Source organism: Diceros bicornis, chromosome 6 (assembly GCF_020826845.1).
Source record: "Diceros bicornis minor isolate mBicDic1 chromosome 6, mDicBic1.mat.cur, whole genome shotgun sequence".
NCBI lineage: Eukaryota > Metazoa > Chordata > Mammalia > Perissodactyla > Rhinocerotidae > Diceros > Diceros bicornis.
This window is the reverse complement of record NC_080745.1, coordinates 44,453,388-44,477,861: the sequence shown is the minus strand read 5'-3', so window position 1 is coordinate 44,477,861 and position 24,474 is coordinate 44,453,388. Positions and strand designations below refer to the sequence as shown.

The 24,474-nt window shown below is 39.9% G+C and overlaps 1 protein-coding gene across 15 annotated transcripts in view; it reads right to left on the bottom strand.

The window, feature by feature from the left end:
• ANK3 (ankyrin 3) overlaps nucleotides 1-24,474 on the bottom strand; it is a 641,124-nt gene that overhangs the window by 313,094 nt on the left and 303,556 nt on the right. For 5 of the 15 annotated variants that reach the window (XM_058543383.1, XM_058543386.1, XM_058543389.1 and 2 more), the window contains exon 1: nucleotides 19,862-20,128. The exons of 2 other annotated variants lie outside the window; for them this stretch is intronic. In XM_058543383.1, coding sequence (XP_058399366.1) covers nucleotides 19,862-19,975 — 114 coding nt within the window. In that variant the 5' untranslated portion in view covers nucleotides 19,976-20,128. Of the gene's footprint in view, nucleotides 1-19,861; nucleotides 21,392-24,474 lie in introns of those variants that run through there. 8 more of the 15 variants (XM_058543387.1, XM_058543396.1, XM_058543393.1 and 5 more) reach the window with 4 other exon arrangements.

Sequence of the window (24,474 nt, the reverse complement as noted above, 5' to 3'; positions counted from 1 at the left end):
TCTTGTTGGAGGAATGGGTTAAACAACCATGCATCTGTCAAAACTAATTAAATACATACTTAGGATCATTACAATTGACTCAAGTAAATTATAACTCAAAAAAAAAAATCTCCCCTGTAAACATTAATAAACAATAAGATTCTAAGCACAGAGTTCCTTTCAGAATTTTCTGGACATAAAATTGTAAGGCAAATAAACAAAAAGAACGCCTTTTGCTGAAGGTTTACCCGGAAGCCGAGGGATTCCTGGTGCCGCCCATCTCCATTTCAGTGCCACACTTCACTAAGACATTACCGTGAACAGTTTATTGTTATGAGATGAAAGTAAATATCGCTGAGAATTCAATTAAAAGCTCTACATTAAATTGCAAGTTCAAGCTAAAAATCTGGGCTAGGCATTCCTGCCACACTCCCCATGATGACACAAGGGACCTTGGGACTTCCCAGCCATATCTGAAGTAAATGTCCCAGCTGTGGTCTACAGAACAAAACACGCAGCCTAGGAAGGCCTCTCTCCATAGAATATGTGTGTGCCTCATTTTATGATAATTGGGTAGCAAACCTCAGAGACAGATACATCAAGACACAATTATTCTAATATAAAAGGATTCCTTTAAATTGTCAAGTGCCAGCATGTATTTTACATCATTCTGTCTAGAGAATTTCCTGTTTAACATAGCTATCTATTGCATTGAGCAATAGATATGTTTTATCTTTTAAAAAAAATCACCAAACTGTGGACTGTTTCCTCTCATTTTGTCTCCTTCGGCTCTCAACTAAACCAAACTCTTCTATTAGATTAGATGTCTGTTTATTTCTGCTACAACTAATATCTGCAAATACTTATATACAGTTGTCAGGCTAATGAAATTAAAAATACAGACATACATACAAACACACATACAAGAAAAATTAGGAAAAAAAATTAATCTCATAAATTTGGGGGTAATGACATTCCTTACCGGTAATTTGGGCTTTAATATTAAAGCAACATTTTCCCTCAAAATACTGTGTAGGCTTTCCGAGAAGTGTTTTATAAAAGGTCAACTGAGTTCATTTTAATATTTTTGCAGAAGTCTGTAAAATGCAGCTTCAAACTTGAACTATTCTTTCAATAAAGTAGCACATTTCAGAAAAGTTAAATCTAGTGCATGTTATTAAAATCAATTTGGCAAACTTCCAGAGCGTTCTTAAATCTCAAGTGTAATCAAGCCCATTTTTGATAATGAACATATTTGTAAGAAAAAACTATTCTCCTATTGTTTTTCAAGATATTTTCTTTCTTTTCCATTTCTCTAAACTTCTGAAAATTAAACATTTAAAGATGTTATGTGAAAGAAATGGATTGTATTAAATTGATCATACAGTTTATTGTGGATGATTTTCTTCTATTTTTCTGCTTCTCTCTTTTTTTAAATCACTGTAAATACATTGCTCACAAAATGAAGAATACATTAAAACAAGTCACTGTTTTAAAGGGTTTATTGTGAGTATAACAAATACTTATAGTATATGGGAGAGCATGAATATAGCATCACAGTTTTTATCATGAAGACTGTCAGAATCTAAACCTGAGAACCTTTTAACTAGCATTTCTAAATTCATCATGCCCAATGAATGACAGTCGACGCAAAAAGCAATGACTTCAACACTTCTCAAACTAATTCAGTAATTATTCTCCAGGTTTCTAACTTATTAGCTCAGTGGATTTCTGTTCTCTTGGGTGCTCCAAGTACAGAAGTTTGGCATTTCTGAGCTAGTACTGAAAATCCAAGTTAAAAGTCAACGTAAGATAACATTCTTTACTTCGCAAAAATATTATTAACAGTTGACAGGAATAAGAGAAAACAGGAGGAAGGTTGGGGGCGCATTTCATACAAACGTAAGCCAATCCCTCTGTATTTGTTTCTTAATACGAAGTATAACGAGCCTTTCAGATCTCACATTTGACGTCTCTGACACATCCTTCTTGGCTGCTTCTTTTCTCGTCCACCCCACATTAAGCCACCGTGTCCGATCAATCCTCCTTCTGAAAGGTTCTCTAACTGTGCTCTCTACACCATCTTCCCACACTTCTTGGTCTTCAGGGTCAGCTTCAATACATCTCTCTACCCTCTGCCCTGGTAGACACACCCCTTCATATGGCCTCCATTTCACTTTATATATTTTCTCTATCAATTATAAGACTATTTTAATTCTTTTAAACTTGTCTGTCTCTCTTACTAAACCACCAGTTCCCAAAGGACTAGAAACATGTCTTATTTCTCTTTGTACCCCCAAAGCATATAAATATTTGTTGAACTGAACTGTTGTTGAATCAAAACAATATGTGTGTTTCACATTCACTGCACTTCAACAAATATTTCAGAATTTTGTTCATTTTATGTCCTTATTATTGGCTAATTTTCCTGTCAAAATAGTTCCACATACTTCAGTTTCTAAGGATTCAGTCCAGAAAAGTTAAGAAGCCAACGGTTTACTATTAAATTGGTTAATCTGAAATACATGAAAAACCAACCTTTCATAAAGTTTAACACATTACATGACTTGTTCCTCTCTGGTATCCAACTGATATTGAAGTATTTCCATCTGTTGTAGTCAATTCTAGTGAATACTTTTTTATAGTAAAGAAGATAAGAAATGAAAGTAGAAACAAAAATGAAGGGCAGAAGCCACGTAGAAAAAGAGAGAAAGAACAATGCAGGACATATGGTTGATAGTTAATAATTACTTAGAAAATAATTTCTAAGTATGAGGGATAAAGTAATTGGGGATATTACAATGGAAAATACAGAAGATAAAGTATTAAAGGCGACAAAGCTTTTGCATCTTGATCAATCTATACTTAGGTGCTGTTTACAAATATTCAGTGTATTCACAAAACAAACAAATGTATATATTTCAATGCCAACTAAGACACAAAGCTAAAAGTTAAAGAGAAAGGATAAAATCCACGTGCAAAACAGAAACAAAGTTCCCATGAAAAGGGACTGAACTGGCTCTGAATTGTCTTCTCCCTAAAATGACTGTGACCTTGGCCCCTTTTAAAAACAGTGGCAACACTTAGGCTGTGCTGTATCAATATATTATGAGCTGGACAATCCACATGCAAAATACTATGTCAGTGTGGGGTACTACATGACGGCTAAAGGGGGAATTAAGGGGTCTTGCAATTACATCTTATGAGGACTGGCTAAAGAAACAGACAGCATTCAGCTTGGAGAGAAGATGCAGTACCAACACATCACCATCTTCATCTATATAAATAGCTGGCATATGGGTGGACATAACAGGGTGCTAGATTTAGTCTCAAAATGAGAGTATATCCTAACAATCAGAACCGTCCAGAAACGGTATGGGCTATGTTTAGAGGTAGAACACTTCCAGTCACAGACAATTCATAAGCAGAAACTGACAAGCAATTCATAGAGCTCTTGTCAAGGAGAGGCAGGCTCTGCAGAGGGCCCGGCTCAGTGACCTCGAAGGTCCCTCTCACCTCTAAGATTCCATGACTCTAGACACTCTTTGGGAATTTTCCACACAACTCTGCCCTTCAAAACTGATGTATTTGTCCTTTATATAAGTCCTACACGTTCGGATTCAGATTTCTACAGTAGCTCTTCTTTTCATTTAAATGAAATCATTCATTTACTCATTCTAATGAAGCGACTGAATTGTATATTTTAACCTGCAGTCCATAAAAGTCATTACTAATCATTAAATATGATTTGAGTAACTGATATGAAAATGGAGGCATACTAAATGAACTTTTAACCCAGTATTTATTGTAAAACAATTTGAAATCATGTTTGTTGCCTTAATCATGTAAATTTGAGTAAAATGTGATTCTTTTGCACATGCAACATTTTAGTTACATAGGTCTGTAGTGGCCTCCATCAAAACATTTCCTAATAAAACAATCGTAGATTCCCTCTGCCTAGGACATGAGAGTCTAAACTAGAATTAAACTGGAAAGTAGTGAAGTTCTTTATGTCTGTGTCCAGTCCCCCATTGCCTGGCGGAAGGTGGCAACCAGGCCAGGGGGTCTCTCCAGGGGTGAGACTGTTGGAAGGTTGAATTTTCCTTCTCAGGTGTCAGGCTCAGGTGGGGTGGGTGAGAGGAGGAGACAGCTCTGGCAAGTCAAAGTCGGAAATACTCAAAACAAGAAGCTGGTGTAACACACGATCCAGGGAGTTAAAAAGCCAGAGAGAGAAAAGCAAAGCAAAAGCAGTTGGGTCCTAGACGAGACCCTATATAATGAAAGCAGGAGTTGTTGCGCAAAGCTAAATTTTACGTACTTTCCTAAGTGTGCTATGGCATGGCATGTGGAAGGGTCCACTGTGCTTAAAATGATCAAGAGATGGCAGAAAAGTTAGGAAGAAATCATGCCCACTGATGACACTGGAAGTTAATAAGTAGGAAATGGACTCCTAGAGAAGAGTGATATCATAATCACAGATGGAAGGCAAGACCCTCAAAGGAAGCAAAGCTGAGAGAATTTTAGAGATAGGTGGCATAGAGGACCTCCCCCTTGCTCTAGAATTTGCCCCCTCACCACATTCCACCAATTCTAATATGCCCTTGGAGCGCAGGGCAGGGCTGTCCCAATTTTAGCACTAAAAGTTCTGCATCCTGGGAAACCCCTCAGTCCTGGACAAAGCAGGCTGGTTGGTCACACTATCCCCAGGTGAATATGACACAGCCTCTTCTGTTGCCAGTTGAGAGCCACAGGCCTAAAAGAATCTCCGATGAGGTAATGAAGGCTGGAGGAAAAGGCTGGGCAGCCACTGTCATTTACTCATTTAACAGGACAGGGCCAAGGGGGCCTAGGCTCCTAGAAGAGGACACACCAAGAATCAGTAGTGATCCTGCTCCAAGGAATCTGTAGTCCACTAGGAGCATGAGGGAGCTACTGGAGCTGGGAAGGACTCTCCATGCCACTGTGTCAGGGTTCTCAATATGAAACAAGACAAGGAAAAAGCCGCTGAAGTTGCAAACTTAGGGGACTTGCCAAAATTCAAAATCAAGATCTGTGACTTTTTTTATCTAGAGGTCTTCATATACAAAGGACTATAATTCCATGTAGAGTATCTCAAGTTTCCCAAGAATAGTTGTAATGGTTAAGAGGAAAGAAATTGCTTCCAGCTGGGTAATGCAGTGTCTCAGGAAGAAGGTGGGATGGGAGATGAGCACTGACAGTTGGAAGAAGGATGGGGGAAGGAGGTACAGCAGGCAGAGCAACACACAGACCAATGCTGGGAAAGGAGGGGTACGCTCTGGGAAGGGTGAAAGGTAGAGTCATCCCGACCAGAACTAGTGCCAACTAGCGGATTTGTGGACAATGAGGTTGTAAACTCTGCTCTGAACTGAGATTGGAGGACCCTGAATGCTATGCTAAGGAATCACCAGAAATAAGGAGAGTAGAAAACAAGAACACTGTGGTTTTGGAAAAAGATGAAGCCACACTGTCCTTTGTGCCATTTTCCTAATAACAAAAAGTGAAATGAACTAAATATACAAAAATAAGAGATTAGTTGAATACCTTTTGGTACATACATAAAGGAGAACACTATAGATCCATTAAAAACCTTACAGAAATATGATTACTGACACGGACATATGTTCACGTTATACTGTTCAGAGGGAAAAAACGAGGTTACAAAACAGGAGGTACTACTATTATCTCATCTCCATGAATTTCAAGGAAAAAAGGAAAGAAAAGGGAAAAGAAGGAAAGGAAGAGAAAGAGAGGAAAGAAGAAACTAAGTACATACATGCATAGGAAAAGACTGGAAAAAACCTAGTTCAAAATGATAACAGTAATGCTCTCTCTGGGTGACCTTAACCGCCCCGTGCTGAACGTTGTGTCTACAATGGACATCAATGACTTACGTGGTGAGAAAGACTAAGGTCAGAGAGCTCACAGAATGCCCTCGTATGTTACTAGTCATCAAGCAGGAAGTAAAAGTGGCACAACAGGTATGAAATGCTGTCAAAGCTCTGAAAGAAGTCTTCTCTGATTGGACAGTAATATTTAGCAAGAAAACCTGTCTGCCCATGGTTTGCCCACTTCTCTTTAATTGCCCCCAGGAAACACGGATCAGAGCCGCTTCCAAAGCACTCTTAGGAGAGTCACTAAAACTGAACTTTTGCTGACAGGTTTCCTCCAAGTGGATTTCACTCTGGGAGTCAAGGAGCAGCTGCCAGTGGGAGACCTTTAATGAGAACGCAAAGGTAAATCCATTAAGGCCTACCCAGGGAGAGAAGGACTGGCTTGCACTCAGCTTAGAAAATCTACCAGCAGACCGAGACACCTGCACTGGAGGTGGGGCGCTGCTGCGGACAGGCTAGAGTTATACGGAGTGATCCTGGGAAAGCCATTGCACCTCCATAGGACCCAAGTGTCCCTACACCCACGCCACGTTCAATGCTGTCTCCAGAAACCACATTTCTTCCTAACAGAAACTAATAGAAACTGGGCTCAGGGTTTAACTGTCCTATGTGGAAAATCAATATATATATTATATATATAAAATACATATTTGGAGTATATATTATATATACACACATATATGTATATATAATTAGTACATTTTATGTAAATATATATATTTTTTCTCCACATATGTATTCTTTTAATTTATTTTTTACCCCCTGCTTGTAATTAATTTCAGCAAATTTACTTTCCCCATTTTAACTGACAACTCTCACTAAATACTCTTAGCACAAAACAAACTCTCATTTCTTCCAAGTGGACAAGGGAAAGGCAAGGCATGAGGAAGTGGGAGGAATTAACGCTTGTTGAATCACTGCACTGTGCTGGACACTTCACGTTCAATTTAATTTTGTCTTCATAACATCTCTTTGCAGTACGTGTTATTACGGATGAGGGCATAGAGGCTCAGAGAGGTTAAGTGAGCGACTTGAAACTAGGCAGCAAAGAAGTGACAGTGATGAGACTGAAACCCAAGCCGATGTGACTCCTCAGCTCACGGCCAGGCCCATTGGCGCATTCCACAGAGCCTCCAAAAATCAACTTTTCTATTATTTCAAAGATCCCCAGCAGCACTTAAAAAAAAAGGCTGGATTAAACTCTATGTGCAGATACAGCACAGATCATATTAATAATTTAAGTTCCTCTAAAGCTGAAATGAAGCTCTAGGAAAGCGTGTCAAAGCCAAGAACGCCAAATGCACCTATGAACACTCCCCCTTCCTGACACTGCAAACAAAATCCCAACTAATCCACCAGAAAACAAAAAGATAACACTTAGCAGATGCCAAATGGATGGCTATATAATTATTTTAATCTCATCCCATCGAAAATCCACTGAAACAGGTTATGTAAAATCAAACTACAACCAGCAAGTAAAGACCAGACTCTTCTACGGAGAGCTCGAAGACAGACCAGTATCTGGACCCACACACAGTGCAGCAAGAGAAAGCCAGGCTGCCTTAGCCACGCTGAACGTCTGTGGAGAATCAAGACGAGGACTCACGTTAGCCAGGTCACAACACAGTCACCAGGAAAACACATATTTCAAATGTATTCACGGTCATCCTCAAAGATCCAATTTCAGCTAAGAGGAGGCTCAGTCAAAACCTTTTGAAACCAATCACAAACTGGAATTGAGGAGGATTATCAGGATCACTAATTCTACACTAATGAAGACAAGTGAATGTGCGAATTTCATATGCCTGAATTACCAGTATTAATATATTTGGAATAAATGTGGATGGAATAAATGCGCTTAATGAGACCATTTATTTTGACACGGCAAAGAATGACTGCAGCTGAAGAAGTATATTAAAGCAGGGATCGTTAACAATGGCATTCTTCAAAGGAAAGAAATTAATTGCATTCAGTGTTTTTAAACATCAATATGATTATCTGCCTGTTACTTAAGGGCAGACAAACGTATTTTGAGCGTTGACAGAAGTAAAGTAAATATACTCATTATGTTACTGAATCAGGTTGCAGTGGCCAAGCACAGAGGGACAGCAGGTCCTTACAGAAGAGGGAGGGAGCAGCGGTCAGTGTGGGGATTTAGTGACCTCAGAACCTTCCAGCACGTCCTCTCTCCTTCACCTCTAACCAGCTAGGTAGCAGGAAGGTTCCTGGAAATTATGAGACTGAACATTTGGGGGATTTACTAATAGAAAACAAATGCACTATTCAAGGTTATGGCTTTGACAAATGTTGCTTCCCTAGACTATTGTAAATCCACAGTGCAAAAGTCAATTATGACCTTTTTGTACCTGATTCAAAATTGCTGTGCTTTGCAATATTACTTAGCATCCCCATGTAATATTGAAGATAAAAACGTAGAGCTTAAGTCATAAGTCATTATTTAAAAAGCACTTCTCGGGCCGGCCCTGTGGCTTAGCGGTTAAATGCATGCTCCGCTACTGGTGCCCTGGAGTTCGGATCCCCAGCGCACACCAACGCACCGCCGGTCATGCTGAGGCCGCATCCCACATACAGCAACTAGAAGGATGTGCAACTATGACATACAACTATCTACTGGGGTTTTGGCGGGGCAAAAAAGAGGAGGATTGGCAATAGATGTTAGCTTAGAGCCAGTCTTCCTCAGCAAAAAAAGAGGAGGATTAGCATGGATGTTAGCTCAGGGCTTATCTTCCTCACAAAAACAAAAAGCACTTCTCACCTTAGTATTTATCACACAAAACAAATGAAAAACAACATTACTAATGAAGAGGCATAAAAATGATTTAAAAACTGATTAGAAAATAAAATAATGAAAAATAAAAATAAAAGCCTTCTTCAAATGCAAGAATCTTATATGACCAGTGAATAATCTGTGAGCAGAATAGTGACATGCGGTGGGGGGTGGGGGAGCCTGAGAGTCTAATAGCAATGGGTTCAAGTTCTGCCTCTGCTTTTTGCTCACCGTTACTGATAAATTCACTTTCTAAGCCTCAATCTCCTCATTTGCAAAATGAGAATAAAGCCACTTCACTCAGAGGTTCATGGAAGTATTAACTAAGATAACAGCCTTTGCCATCTACCAATTATTTTATTGTAAATGGAACCTAATTTTTGCTAGTAGGTTTCCTATTGATTCACATTGAGGGTTGCTAGTAAAGCCTAAAACCATCTATTCTGAATAACAAATTTTTTGGAAACTCCAATTTTTCCACTCCTCTCCCCAAAGATTTTACTCATTGTTATTTTTTTCTGTATATGAGGAAGATTAGCCCTGAGCTAACATCCGTTGCCAATCCTCCTCTTTTTGCTGAGGAAGATGGGCCCTGGGCTAACATCCATGCCCATCTTCCTCTACTTTATGTGGGACGCCGCCACAGCATGGCTTGACAAGCGGTGCGTCAGTCTGCACTGGGACCCGAACCTGAGAACCCCGGGCTGCCGAAGCGGAGTGCGCGAACTTAAACCCTACGCCACCAGGCTGGCCCATACTCAGTATTCTTATAGTCAAGGAAAAACAGGACTATCACTTCATAAGGCTTAAGAGATCTTTTCTATCTTGGTGATGACAAAAGAATCTGGCAAAGCCTGTGGTGACTCAATTCTCACATTCTGTCTATGTCATCAGCTGAGGAAGCTTTTCAGTGTTGGTGTTAATTTCTTACCATTCTACAAATTGTATTTTAATTTTTAATCTAGGCTCTGAAAATTAGTCTGTTTTGAGGCCCTGAGTGAGTTATTTAAAACCAGCTTCTTCCACAGTTTTCTTATAAAAATGATGAGCATGAAACAGAAGGCATCAGCAAACATGTGGGAATATCCTCATTTCAAAAACCAAGAAATCAGCCAACACAAAACGATTTCACTGCTTCTCTTCAAAAATACAACCATTTTGGGAATTAATTATATTCACATTTCTTTATTTTACCATTAATATGATTATGATCCTGTAAAGGTAGAATCTATGTCAAGTAAATGTGTGAAGTGAAAGTGACTTGAAGTTCAGTCAAGTTATTTAGTACATCCAGTATTATCACCCTCCTACCCTCCATGCCAAAAAGGAAAGTGTGTTTTCCTTTTGGAGGGAAGAAATAAATCACAAGAATTAGGAATTTTCTAGGGGCAGAAACCCTAGAATGGCATTCCATGATCTAGGAAAGGTTCGTCTCATGGAGGTCAGTACCCTGTGAAAATGGTGCTTTTTGCTCTCAGTGTGACCCGGAAGTGACCCAGGTCTGGTAGGGAATGAGGGGTGAGGAATGGTGGAATCAGATCAACCTGGTTTGAATTTCAGCCTTACACTTACTAAGTGTGCAACCCTGGGCTTGCTGAAACTTTGAGAGTATAACTTTCCTAACACAGAGAACTTGGATGATACCACCCATGCATGAGGATTCAATACAATCATCTCCCTAAAGCACTCCATAGAGTGCCTGGCCCACTGTAGTTCCTGAATGAATTATAGCTCAATAAATGAAAGAAAGGGCAAAGTGCACTCCGTATATTTTTGCTATTGGGTATCTCATGGTACTGTCTTTCTTCAAAAAGTGAAAAATCACAGAGAGTCTACAATGAAAATGTCTAAGGAGAGATGTCCAGGTTTCAGGTTCAGTTTTTCCATTTGGTTTAGGGTGAATGACAGTGTTTAAACACACCGATAATTATAAGTGGCAATTATTGAAGTCGGCCAATTTGGTCCAGGGCAGGGTGACTTGCTGTGTCGGTTTGAAAGCTGTAGAGGCGTTTGCAAGTGCCAGTCTGAGAAAGCGGGAGAAGGGAATGTGCTGGGAAAGGAAGACAGTCAACAGGCTGCTGTGGGTTCTGAAACCAGGTATAAAACGGGATAACTCATTATTGGTCAGGTTATTCACTCGTCCCCAGTCCCCAACTATCTTGCAACTGTAACAATACCTCTTTAGTGGCCATGTTACCTAGAGGGGATGATAAATTGGTTGGTAATGAAATATATATATCTTGTAGACATACTGTATAGGCAACATTTTGTTTCTTTTCAATAATTATAATATACAAACTATCTAGCGAAGATTGTTTCATTCAGCCCAAGTAAGTACTTTTTCCTCTATAAATATTTCAACATTTATGCCTAAATCTGCAAAATAAAGTTTGTTTGTTAAAAGAATTATTTGATACTTCCTCTATCTGTTCTTAAACTTTCTTTATGTCTACCTAGGCTGTCTTTCAACTACCAAGAGAAGCTAATTAATAATAGTATTAATGAATGGAAAATGTATTTAACATATGAGTCTTTGGGAGTATTTCTCAAAATGACAGAGTTAATTCCCTGAGGGCTGGGGAAAAGTTTGCAAGGAGCTGGACTGCAGGACTCAAACGGCTGTTTGAGGATGCCAGTCTACTAGTAAAATTTCATTCATCAAATAATTTTTTGAGTGCTCACTAGGTGTAGAAGTTCTTGAAAGCATTCCCTCATTTTCTCATTTCCTCCACCTCCTTCTTGGCTATAGTGACTTGATTACATCTGAGAGCCCATACTATAAGGATGGGAAGCTGGAAGCCCTTGCTAAGTACTCCCTTTATGCCAGGCACCTGGCAAAACGCCTTATAGTATTTCTGCTCCTTACAATATGCATGCAAGTAAAGGATTAATATCTCCATTTGACCAATGTGGAAACTGTGGCCCAAAGAAATTTAGTTCAAGGCCACACAGCTCATCAGTAGCAACTGCAACATGAACTAACATCTAGGCCCAAAGCCATTCTTCCCATTACCATGGGTTGTAATACTTAGCCCACATCCTCATAACTTTCTTCTTATTGCTTGTCTGCTTTATTAATGTTTTGAGTCCTCTGCTAAACAAAATTTACCATGTTTTCTTGCCCTATTCAACTGTACTGACTTCTTAAAAAACCGTATTTCATTAGGATAAAATAATGCTGTTCATATTGTTAAGTTACATCATTTTTAGGTAGTACACATAGATCATAAATGTTTCAATGTCACTGGCTCCCAGTCACTAGAAAATCTTGTATTTCCTTCCTTCCAACCCTCTCAGGCCAAGTTCTCTCTCCCGTTTTTTTCCATGCTGTCCATATATCCTTCTTCTCAGATGGTGATGGCACTAATTAGCTTTTGTTCTGTCAAAAGGCAAGCTATAGACCTGGCAGATATGGACATTATCTCTGTTCTACTCATTCTAATGGCCTTCATCTAAATTCAAACAGAACTGAAGATATGATCCTAATTAGTAGAAGGTCACCTATGACTGAGAAATAATTTACTGGAACCAATTAAATCTAAATCAAAATCTATACATTTTATAGGCAACTCCTATATTTGGCAATGATTCTATTTCATGATGCCACTTTGAGTGCAGGACAGCATAATCTTGAGTGAATGGGATAAGTGCCAGAAAAATCTGAATTATAGGTAAAAGATTCAAGCTTACTTTCCATTGCTTTACCTTCAACTCTTCTACCTTTAATTTATACAAACTAGAAACACCAATTTGGGTAAACCTATAGCAGATTGCTTGTTTTCAAATGTTACCTTTCTATACAAATATTTCTTTACAATATTTGGATTATGTAACTGACAGTGTAACATTGTATTTAGATATTCTCCTTCAGTATTTAGCTTACATATCAATTGATAGATATAAGCTAATGATGCTTCTTTCCTCAGTGACTGAATTCCTCTTAAAAATTATTTTAAATGTAGAAATATACTAACTTAAGTGTAATGATTTATACAATATTTAGATTTTGCAGTTAAATTTAAATGATTAATTTGTAAAAATTCCAAGTACTAAATAATTTAACCTTTAGCATTCCAAAAGTAATAATTCTCTTTACATAAGAATTCACCATAGATGTCTATTAATAAGAACCTCCCTTAAAAAACCTTTCCTGTGAGAGGTTCTGATGGTCCAAGCAAGGGACTTAGGACCACACAGGCCTTGCTCCAAGCCCAGCTATTTCTGTGACTGAGGCCAGTTACATAACAAACTTAAGCTTAGGCTAATGCCTCGGTACACGTGGATAACACTATGACGCAGTGTTAACATACCTTCAAATAAGATGAGGAATGCACAAAGCACCCAGCACACAGGAGGGCCCCCCCCAAATATTCCTCTTTTCTTTAGTCCCTCACCCCTACCTGTGTGCAGCAGTACAAGCAGAATCTGAAAGAGAGCAGGTGGATGGGCCTACAGGTCCCATCCTTTATATCACCAGTCCCCAGCACAGTGACAGACATGATGTAGGTGAACAACACATTTTTATTAAATGAAAAGATGCAGGTAAAATGTGATATGATTAATGTAAACTTTTCTAGCAATATAACTAGAAAGAAAATGAAGCATTGCCAAATCCTCAAGTATACCTATGAAAAGCTAACATTTTTCCATATTGAGATTCAGTAACACATACACACAGACACTAATATACCGTCTTGCCAAAAGAAAATTAAGAGACAGAAAAGATCATGGGCTTGAAGAGTAATGAAGAAACAGTTCAAAAGCCATAATATGCTGGTGATAAAACTACCAAAAAATTTTAAAACAACATATTGGGCCATTAATAAATGTATAATTTCTACCTAACATGATCTTGTGCTGGTTATGATGGTAATTGATCAAGAGCAAGAAAGTGTTAAGATTTTTTTAAATGAACAGATGACTTTATTGAGAAGAAAATGTACCATGATAGTGAGAGAGAGCATAGGGAACCAATCAGCTGACAAGTTTTAGTTAACTGCTCGCCTACTCCTAAATATCATGAAACATCAAAGGACAAAGGTTTACAATCTTTCCTATGAGTGAGCTAAGCCTCCTTCCATCCACCCTCTTCCAAATGGTGGAAGAGTGAAGACAGGGCAGCAGCCGGATGTGCTCCAGGGAGCTTACCTGCCCAGCTTCAGTGAGTTGACTTGTTGGCACAATCCCTGAAGGCTCAGGTTAGAAATAGCCCATTCACTCTTCTATTCATTTAGAATACCAAAAACATTAGCAACAACTACCACTATATGGCTCTTACTTTGTGCCAAGCACTGTTCTAATATTAATTCATTGGAATGTCATTTAGGAACCTGTGGCTAAGCACATACTATTATTATATTCATGTTGCAGGTGAAAAGCTGAGGCACCCAGAAGTTAAATGACTTCCCCAAGGTCACACCAGGTAAGAGATAATGACAGCACCTGAACTCAGTCTTACTCAATAGTTCATGTTCCTAATCATTACATGATACTACCTCTCATCCATCCATCCATCCATCCATCCATCCATCCATCCATCCATCTCCCTCCCTCCATTTCTTTCTCCCTTCCCTTCTACCCACCCTCTCACCCACTTACCTACTCTATAAGCCACAATTTGATAGTAGGTGATTATGATACCACCTCTGCCCTCAATTGAGAAGCTCATAGCCTCCTGGGTGAGACACACATGTAAACAGATAATTACAGTTTAGAATATCAAGTATGCTGATAGAGAAACCAGGTTCCCTCGAGATTTGGAGTCTATGTACTCAGCACAGCAGAAAACAGAGTAGGCTCCCTTTATCTCATAAGGGTCCACAAAATCCTCTCCCTGAAAGTCCAGCTGCTGCAGTACAAAACCTCACCCTGTCTAGTATTTGACCCAATGGGTGCTATAGATACCGAGGTAACTAGGCAGGGGGAAAGCCTGTAAAATGACAGGAAGCACCAAGCTTCTACAGCAAGAGATAACACTCAACAGTTCATGTGTCCTGAAATCTACTCTCAAATCCTTAAATTGCTTTAACCCTTAAAGAGACTGCTACGCTTTCATTACAATAAAACCAGTGGTTAATTACAGAGTCCAAAGTCCTATGACCCAAGTTTAAGTCTAGGCCCACCACTTACTGGCTGTAAGACCTCAGGCAAGTTATTTGTTCTCTTTAAGTCTTGGTTTTAGCTAAGAAAAATGGGGATGAAAATAATACCTGCCTCATAAAGAAGTTGTGAGAAAAAAACCACAACAATACATGGGAACCCCTTTCCACATTGCCTGATATGCAGCAAGCATCTAAGACACCATTGTGTTGTTATTACAGCAACACGTCTTTGAGGATTTGAAGTCTGGGTGTTGGTCATTTTTCATTTCATTTTCCAAAATTAAAAAAAAAACAAAAAAAAAAGGAAATTCTTAAGATGAAACATTAAAATCTATTGCAAAGGGGAAGAAAAACAGACATACTACAAAACTGGGTTAGAGATGTAAAGCCTGGTATTTAATGTTCCAGATGTCTAGGAAATAGCTTATCATTTAGAAGATTCTCTGAATCAACCACACTTTGATGTATAGCTATGAAAATATTAAGTACATAGGCTGTATAGTGTAGTAGTTAAGAGTACAAGCCAGAGAGTTAGACTATCCAAATTGGAATCTCAGCTCTACCACTAACGAGTGTGGGAGCTTTGAGGGAACAGCTTAAAGGCTCATGCCTCAGTTTCCTCATCTGTAAAATGGGGATAATAAAAATACTTTCTTTGTAGGGTTGTTGTGAAGCTTACACGAGCCTCCACCTATAAAGCAATTTAAAACCCTACCTGGTACATTTTAAGTGGTCAATAAATGTCCTGGGAGAAAAGACATGAATCCAGGAAATTTAATTTTTCATCTTCCGCTTCAAGCCAGGAACTTGGCAGTTACCCTAGAATCAGATCTCTCCCTCTCACATCCTACATACAGTCCATTGCCAAGTTCTATTGAGTCTTCCCCTAAATATCTCTTGTAAGCAACACCCCTTCTTCCCCGGCATAGTCTCCGCCATAGTTCAGACCCTCAGCACCTCTTGTGCCTGGATCACCATCAGTGCTTCCTGACTGGTCTCCCAGCTGCTGTCTAAAACACTGATGCCTGAGTGATGTTTCTAAACCATAGAGCTCTTCAAGCTCCTCTCCCTATCACCACCACTAAAGTCTACTCAAGTCCCTCTCTCCTTTGAGCAGGATAATTTCCAACCCCGTAAGATGGCATACAAAGGTCTTCACGATCTGGCCCCTGACTACTTTTCCAGCCATTTTTCCCGCCATACACTCATGTCCACTTTGCTCCAAAATAAGGTTTGTTTCTCACACATCCCAATGTTCCCTCCTACCTCCATCACTTTGGGCGTGGATTCCCATCCGTCTGCGTGTCTATCTCACTCACTCCTCCCTTCAAGGCTCAGCTTCACTGAGAATCTTCTGAGCTCATTCGAGTTGAATTGGGGGTCTTCCTGTGGGTTCTTGTGGCTCTCTTTTCATAGTTTATGTAGGGTTATTAATGGTGCTCTTATCTTTCTTCCCCCTTGCAGGGGGCTACTGTACTATTGCCACTATGCCTTGTTTAGCTTTGTCTCCAACACTGAATACAATGCCTGATCCACAGAAGTCACTCAATAAATGTGTGCTGAATGAATAAGTATTTACTGAACCCAGTGCAAAAATGAAGCAATGAATATTCACTCCCGCTCTGCCACTGAATAGCTGTATGAGTTTGACATTAATAATCAGAAAGGATATTAATCATAGAATTAATTGTCAATTTATCCCAGTACATCCCTGTATCAGTCATATATATAGAGACGGGAACTCCACAAATGTTTCCTTTTTTAGTTTAAATTTCTTTAGGTCACCTCAAAGTATTTTTTAACAGGGTGTAGTAAATATATACAAGCATACATAAAAAACATTTATTGAATAAATTAAGGTCAATTCTCCTAATACTCCTCACTATTGAAATGTATTTTCTAGTTACATGGAGAAAGGGCAAAACGTGTAGGTAAAATGGCACCAGAAGCCAGTGGCAACAAGGGAAGTACAGGACTGAAGAGCATTTGTGACTTGTAACCCTCATGGGTTCATGGTAGCTTGGGCCATCTACTGACCACCTCCTGTGGGCAGGGACCCTGCTGCGTGCAGGCGATAGAAAGAGTTCCTCTCTGCAAGCTGCTTAGCGAGGGCATGGATCCAATACTAACCTGCCCAAAGGCACTCTGTCTACCTTTGGCATGCCTCCCCCACTAAGCAGCCCATCAGGAGAGGACAGTGAAGGGGAAAAACATATCAGGGAAGAGCAATGGGAAGGTGTGGGTAAGAAACTTTTAAAATAGACATTCATTGAAACTATTTTTTTTTTGGCATCAAGCCAGAAAATTTAATGATAAAAAGATAAACAGTTCATCCACCTAGACGCATTTCCTTTTAACGAATACGAAGATTTCCTTTTTCCTGACACTAAAGTTGTTGTGCCAAGAATACAATACATCATTATTAAAATTCAACTAACTATAAATTCCTAGAAGCTTCCTACTTTTTTGGTGACTGGTAATCACTTATTCATGGTTATCAATATTCATAATAGACCAAATGTTTAACTCCTTGGGTTTTAGAAACTGATGAAATGTGAATTCAATGTTAATTTTACATATGTATTATGACTTGATTAGAATACTTAGTAATATCCCATACTGTGTGATGCTGTGTCATATAGATATAATCAAGAAAGGTTCATCTTGGGCTTGCTCAAATCTGAATTGCAGGGGTACCATGAACCAAATTCCTTATTCTATAAATTAGATACTCTTTTACGTTTTTCTTAAGCCTTCCTATTTTGTGATTTTATGAGAGCACTCACTATTACTTTTGTGTAATTAAAAGATCCTAGAGGATATTTCTGCATATGAGCAAAAGCAACAATCTCCATAATAACCCACCAAATATTTAAAAGCAGCTTTTCCAATTGGCATGGGGCCTACAATATGGGGCAAAGTAGCCCCAAAGCCTTACTCAGAACCTCAGGAAAAGGCAGGAAAAAGGAACTCAAAGTTGAATTCACTTTGTAGAGAATAAGTGAAATATAGTCTAGACCACTAAAAGAAATCTAGAGTGTGTCTTCCAAGTAATTGTAACTTGGTGCATTAAAAGTAGTCCATGAAATTATTTGACTATGAATATCAAATCTTCTGTAATACATGTACCTTTGATAGGGAAGATACCTATTACACTGGGCTGTGAATTACCAAATACAACAGCATGAAAGTGTTATCCACAAGCCACTTTCCGGATCTACTCTCTGAGTGTCCTGAGAACAAAACATTTAAATCTGCTTGCACAGTGACAATAGGGATATTGATATTTCTCCATGTTCCCTTCTGGTTGCTAAGAGATTTACATTAGACAGACTCTGTTGTACTCATAACAAAGCATTTTGGTCCACAAAGCATTTGATTCAGCTCAGTGAGTCCAGAGGCTCCCTTCGCCTCACCCCTTGCCTATTTTGCTTCCGAGTCAAACTGGGGCCCAGGCATGAAGGCAGCGGGCCTGTTATCGCTACCACAAGAAACTGCTGCACATAAGCCTGGCTCAGCTAACAACTCTTATATAGAGTGTCGATGGCAACGATGACACCGTACTTGATACAAACATATGGACCTTTCCCCATGTTGCTTAGAAGCCAGTTCATCACAGTGCAGGCGGGTAGAGATATGTGAAGAGGGGGCAATCGATAGTGACCTACCCACAGACAAACCTGATAAAATAAAATGAGACCAGAACCCGGCAAAATATGGCCATTTCACAACAACTCTGCTGGGCAAGTCTCTGAAATATACCTGCACAGAATTTCCTAACCTAAGTTTGTACTTTTGTGAAAAAAAGATCCAAGAAGTTTATTTACAAAATATTGAAGTAGGAACTATCTATATTTAACATCTTGTAGCAAAACGACTACAGCCCTCCAAACTCAGCCTCATAAAGTCTGCCATGTAACAAAAGGCTGAGAGGCTGCTCCTATAGATCCCGACTGAAGAAAATGGCAAAGGCACCAAAAATAGCCATGATCCCTCCTGAAGAGGGGTACATGTGGTGGATGAAATATGCGTGTCATTTAGAAAAGCACAGGCATCACTGCTCAGAGCAAATTAAGATTACCTTTCCCTTGGGAATTCTCACAAAGAAACATAAAAATGCTTTACGACCTGACTTCTGCATTCAGATCACAGAGTTTTAGTCAATTTTAATTAATTGTCATGGAGGAAAAGCGTTTTGGGGCTGGCCGGTACCTAAGAGTCATACATAAGGGCACAGCCACCAAACACTCAGTAAGTACTCTCAAGCTGTAATAAAACACCACTGACCTAGAATATTCCTCCTATTTATTCTCCTGCATTAGAATATCAGTGGAGGATGATCAATGCCCATGCTCTGATCTGAAACCATCAGTGTTGAAGGTTGCAGGTCCCTGCCCTGGCACAGGAATTCCTGCCTTCAGGATAATCACTCTCCTCCAGCAGGGAGAAAAAAAAAACCTCTATGATTTAAGCTTTAGTTAACAAAAAAAAGTGATTTCTAGCAGTTTATTTCCCTTGTACAACCTAATGAAAAGCACCTTATAGAAATAAGAAGCAAAAAGAAAGAGAAAGAAAAAGCAAAGCAGGAAATGACTTTTCTGCTCCATATTTAAGGTCACAGATCTCCCTGAGAAACACACACATGTGACACAATTCTGGCACAAAAGCTCCTTTTCCACGAGACAGACCTCTAAGAAGTACAAAGGCGGGCTCTCTGGCCTCTCCCTCAGACCTAAGTCACCGCAGTCCATGTAACCTTGACTGGGCTGGGAAGAAACTACTTTTAACTCCCTGCAACAGCTCTCTGAGTCATGGAAACCTGCCCAAGCCCATGTAAAGGGAAAGCACACCTTCCGCATCAGCACTGCAATCACCCCCACACTGGATAAAACCTCCCCGTGCCTTGCCCATCCTATGGCCATGGTCTGCCATAGGGTTTTATCATCTGTTCCCAATCTACACACTCAATTCACACCCTACACAGCATGTAAAAATAGCTCTTAACGCTTTTAACAGATGCCAGGAGGAGATTAAAACAAAAAGACTCCAGGCAAGATCTCTGCTCTGGCATACATAGCTACCTTTCTCTTCCGATCCCGGGACCGTTTGCGGTGTTTCCTCTTTTTCTCAGGCTCTTCTTCGGCATTGATTTCTAAATCCCTGTTCTTCTTTAATTGTGAGGCTGCATGAGCCATAATGCATTTAAAAAGATCCTCTCAAGCACGCAGGGCTTCCTTGTAAAAGGTGATATCCTCAGGCACCTTTGATCAGGCTTACAGCGGCATTCCAATCACTGGAGAGAACCCTCCGACTAGAAGCAGGAAGACATTCAAAATGCAAAGATGCTGTAGATGCTGAGGCTTTTAAAAACCCAAACGATGGTTTCCAGACTTCATCCTACACCTTCCTCTACTTGAACCTCTACCCGAGAGTGCAGCCATCGTAATGCATTTACCGTAGTGAAAAAGACAGCTGGGACAGAGGAAGCTGTATTATGGCTGTATCCCCTGCCACCAGCTGGAAGTGTCTAAGTGATTCCTCGGAAGGGGGAATGCTGCAAAGGATGCTCCTCTGAAGAGAAAAAATCAAGAGTCACCACACATGCAGGAGCAAAAATCCAGCACTAATTCTGAAAACCTATTTTAGAATCCTTCAGAAAAAAGAAGGGGTTGCAATTTATACATCACCACTAGATCTGCAGAGAGCATAATTTAACCCGTAACAGAATGGAGCAGTTCCTACTTTAGTTTAACTGCTGATCGGGACAAAATATATAAAATAAGGTTTCACAAAATACACTAAATTTTGCTATGGAGATCCTGACCTCATTATGGGGAAAACAATGCATGCATTGCTGGTCTCAACAGTCTGTCCTTTATGCTGGACTGTCAGCCTAAATGCATTTTGTGGGAGAGGACTACAGAAGGGCCTGTTGTCTTTTAAAAACGAAATGCTGATTACAACACATCAACAGAAAGACGTGAGCATGTTGGTGTATGGAACAGATGTCTGATTCAGGGGAGTTCCCCAGGACTCTCCTCTCATGTGGTCCGAGGGTCAGAGAATGGGGAATCTGTGCTGTAATCAGGGTTTCTGAGTCGCTGAAATGTACATTTGGCTTTCATGTTGGGGTTTGCTTCAATCACCTTACTATTTTTGCCACCTGAGTCCTCGATGACTGCAGCCTCTGAATATTCATGATGGGAAGTGAAGCAGCAGCAGTGCTCAAGGCCTGCTGGGGTATCTTCTGCTAGGATGCACGCACTGGAAGAAACTTAATAAGTCAGGAATCATTTATACACAAACGGTGTTCACACAGCTTTAGCAAGTAACGGCTGAAATGTTAGATGGAGCCTAAAACATTTGGGCCCTGGTAAGAAACCCAAAATTCACCAAGAAAATGAGCAAGAAAAAAAAGATGATGCTCTGTTGAAAAGACTTAGCAGGTGTGCTTCCAATACCAGAAGTCTAGAAGTTTGGAGATCAGTGCTTTTGGCTTTGCAGGACTGACTGCTGAAGCATGTGATGGTCAAAGCAAGAAGTTCAAAGGCACCGTGCGAGGATCTGGTGGGGGTTCTCTGGAGCTGTTGCTCCCAGGCTTCATAAAGAGCCCCACGTGTGAGCTCCTGCAAACCATGCCTACCCACTATATCTCTGATTTGGAGAGCAAAGATCTTCCTCCTCCTCCCTTTATAGGCGGCTTTACAATCTCTGCCAGGTAGTGACAGACAATGGGAAGGGAAAGATGCGGGACCACGGCTTTCCATTCCTACTACAAGCGGACTGCATACTCCTCTCAGGCCCCACTGCGAACAGTGTGAAAACCACTCTGGTCCAACAGTTCCCAAGGGCCTACTGCATGCATTGATGCTCACGTGCTCGCTCTCTCACAGAAAGTATCTTTATGAAGAAAGAGTTCCAGAAAGGTTCTCCATTGCCTATGAACCCATCGTCTGGCGGAAAGGAAGGGAAAATGAAGGTAGGGAATTAAATGTGACTCAGATGCAACAGTGATAAACCATATTTAGATCTTCATAAGAAAAATAAGTGTTTTTCTACCAGAAGAATTTTTTTTCATAATAATAATAGGTGGGGTGGAGAAAAGAACAAAAATTAAAACTTTTGTATGCTCTCTCCTTATGTAAATCATCCTGTACTTTGGAGGAACATTCATACAATTTCCTTTCCTTATTTTCAGCAAGTTGAAGAGGACAGCCAGCTAAATAACTGGCTGGTTTCCCCACTGGCTCCTGAACCTTCTTTTTTTCTTCCTTTACAGACATTAATGATACTTTAAAATATATTTATAAGTAAGTACCCGGATCAAGGTAACTTCTCCATCTGAGACTGGCAAAGCTATACTTTCTCGTTGATCTCTACTAGCAGAAGCACAGTTGGAAATTAGGAAAACAGGCCACAGGTATTTTTCAACACATTTCTCTCTAGAACAATTCTTTGCTTCCTCAAAATGTTAAGAAGTTGAGAATTCGTCATGACTTTTATGCTGAAATAATATGAATATTTTGTTATGTTGGATTTTGCAGTACCTCAGTAAGCGGTTAACTTATCAAAAATTAATTCTAAGGCATAGCTTGTTTAGATTTTCTTTCTTACAGAAAATGTGGGCTTTTGTCCTCTGTTTCTAAACTAGAACTTTTAAGAGTGACCGCCAAGGAAGGCAGCCCTGTGGGTCGGAGATTTTGATTGCTTTCTTACTAAAGTCTGAGTCCCTTTCTCCCTACCCAGCAGACACCTCGACAGGTAACACTCAAGCTCCCTGTGTACTTATTCTCAACATAAAGGCATTTACCCAAGACAGCCACAAATACTAGTTTTTTCCTCCCAGACTAGTTTTTTCCTCCCAAACTGAATTGACAGTTCTGCCAATAATTGTAGAAAGCAAGCCCTTATCATAGCTGGAACTGAAACACGAAAAGAACGTTTAAAAACTGTATTCTTTGGTTGAAGATTTATAAAACTTTTCCACTTAAGTCTCGAGCGTTTGTTCTCTCCTGGGAGATTACAAAATTCGTATGAATCTTCAAAGTAAAACTGATTGTGCAGCCGATACAAGCATATGTCTCTGAGCAGAGTGGCCGGTCTCTGGCTGCAAGGAGAATGAGATGCAGAAATAGCATCATAGCAAGCACCCCATCGGAAACAATCATGCAGGGTCAGTTGGTCCAATGGTCACCCCCAGAGAGGGTAACTTCCCCAGTCCTACTCCCTGATACGGGCCATGAGGGTAACAGACAGAAGTTGTACAGGATAGAGAAGGCCTGTGCATGGAATGTCGAAGGTATTGCAAGTTCAGGAAAAATAATTCTTTTTTTTTTTTTAATTATTTATTTATTTATTTATTTATTTCCCCCAAAGCCCCAGTAGACAGTTGTGTGTCATAGCTGCACATCCTTCTAGTTGCTGTATGTGGGACGCGGCCTCAGCATAGCCAGAGAAGCGGTGCGTCAGTGTGTGCCCGGGATCCGAACCAGCAGCAGGGCCGCCAGCAGCAGAGCGCAAGCACTTAACCGCTAAGCCACAGGGCCGGCCCAGGAAAAACAATTCTTAAGCCACTTCCCTTAAGAAAAAAAAATCTGTTCTGGTTTTGTAAAAGTCCCAGGTATAAGAATTCCTAAACCACCCTTTCAAAATAAAGGAAAAGAGTGATCTTTCAAACAGAACTCTTTGAATAGGCCCTCTAGGAAAGGCAGTTACAATAAATATAACAGTGGAGCTGCTCGGCTGAATTGAAGGCATGGTGTCCGAGCCCCAGCTTTTTGGCTCCCCGACCCTTCCTCCGGAAGGCAGCTTGGGTGAGCACAGTTTGAAAACCAGCCCACTGCAGCAAGGAGGAGTTCTGGTCTTTTCCTTGCTTGTACCTTTGTTACCAGAAGTTGTGTTAAAAAGTGACTCCTCCTGTTAAAAGTTTCCTCGTGACTTTGTCCAAAATAATTCCTGATTTCTTACCAGAAGCAACAAGTTTCATTCACAGTATTTCCTGTCCGTGCATTATTACAGCATAAAACTAGTACCAAAGAGTAAAAATCACTTTCCAGTTTGGCGTCTGGAGTCATGTTTACACTCCAAATAATTTCTAATCCTGGAATCATAAAAAATCTAATCCAAGGACTAAATATTCCACTGAAACTAAAACTAAATCAATTCATTGGGATGTTTTATAAACGTTAGATACCACAGCCAGGAAACTTTTTCTCCTCAATTTTGGCATACACCTTGCCAGGATTTCAAGACAAACTTGGACCATTACATCAGCCAATTAATAACTTGACCACTCGGTTGTCATTTTATATTGTGTCTCCACATCATTAAGCTGAGTTGACACAAACAACAATGTATGTGATTTCTATAGAGATGATACTATCACTTGGTAATTTTGAAGTTACAATAGCTGTACACATTGGAAAAATATTATGTAGTGATGTAGACAAGTAGAGGATGGGGAGTACATAAGAAGAATAGGGGATGGGGAGCAGGAAAGAAAAGAAAGAGAGAAACGGTTCCAGTCTGCCAGGGAGGCTGTACCTTCCCAACCCTATCCCCAGCTCTTGGTAATGAGGAAAGTGCATGTTTTGATGGAATGAAAACTATTTCATGCTCACCCACATCAGTTTTCTCAGAAGCAGAGCAGCCTCACCTAAGAGAGAGTCAAAATATTTTTCCTTCACAAAGAAAA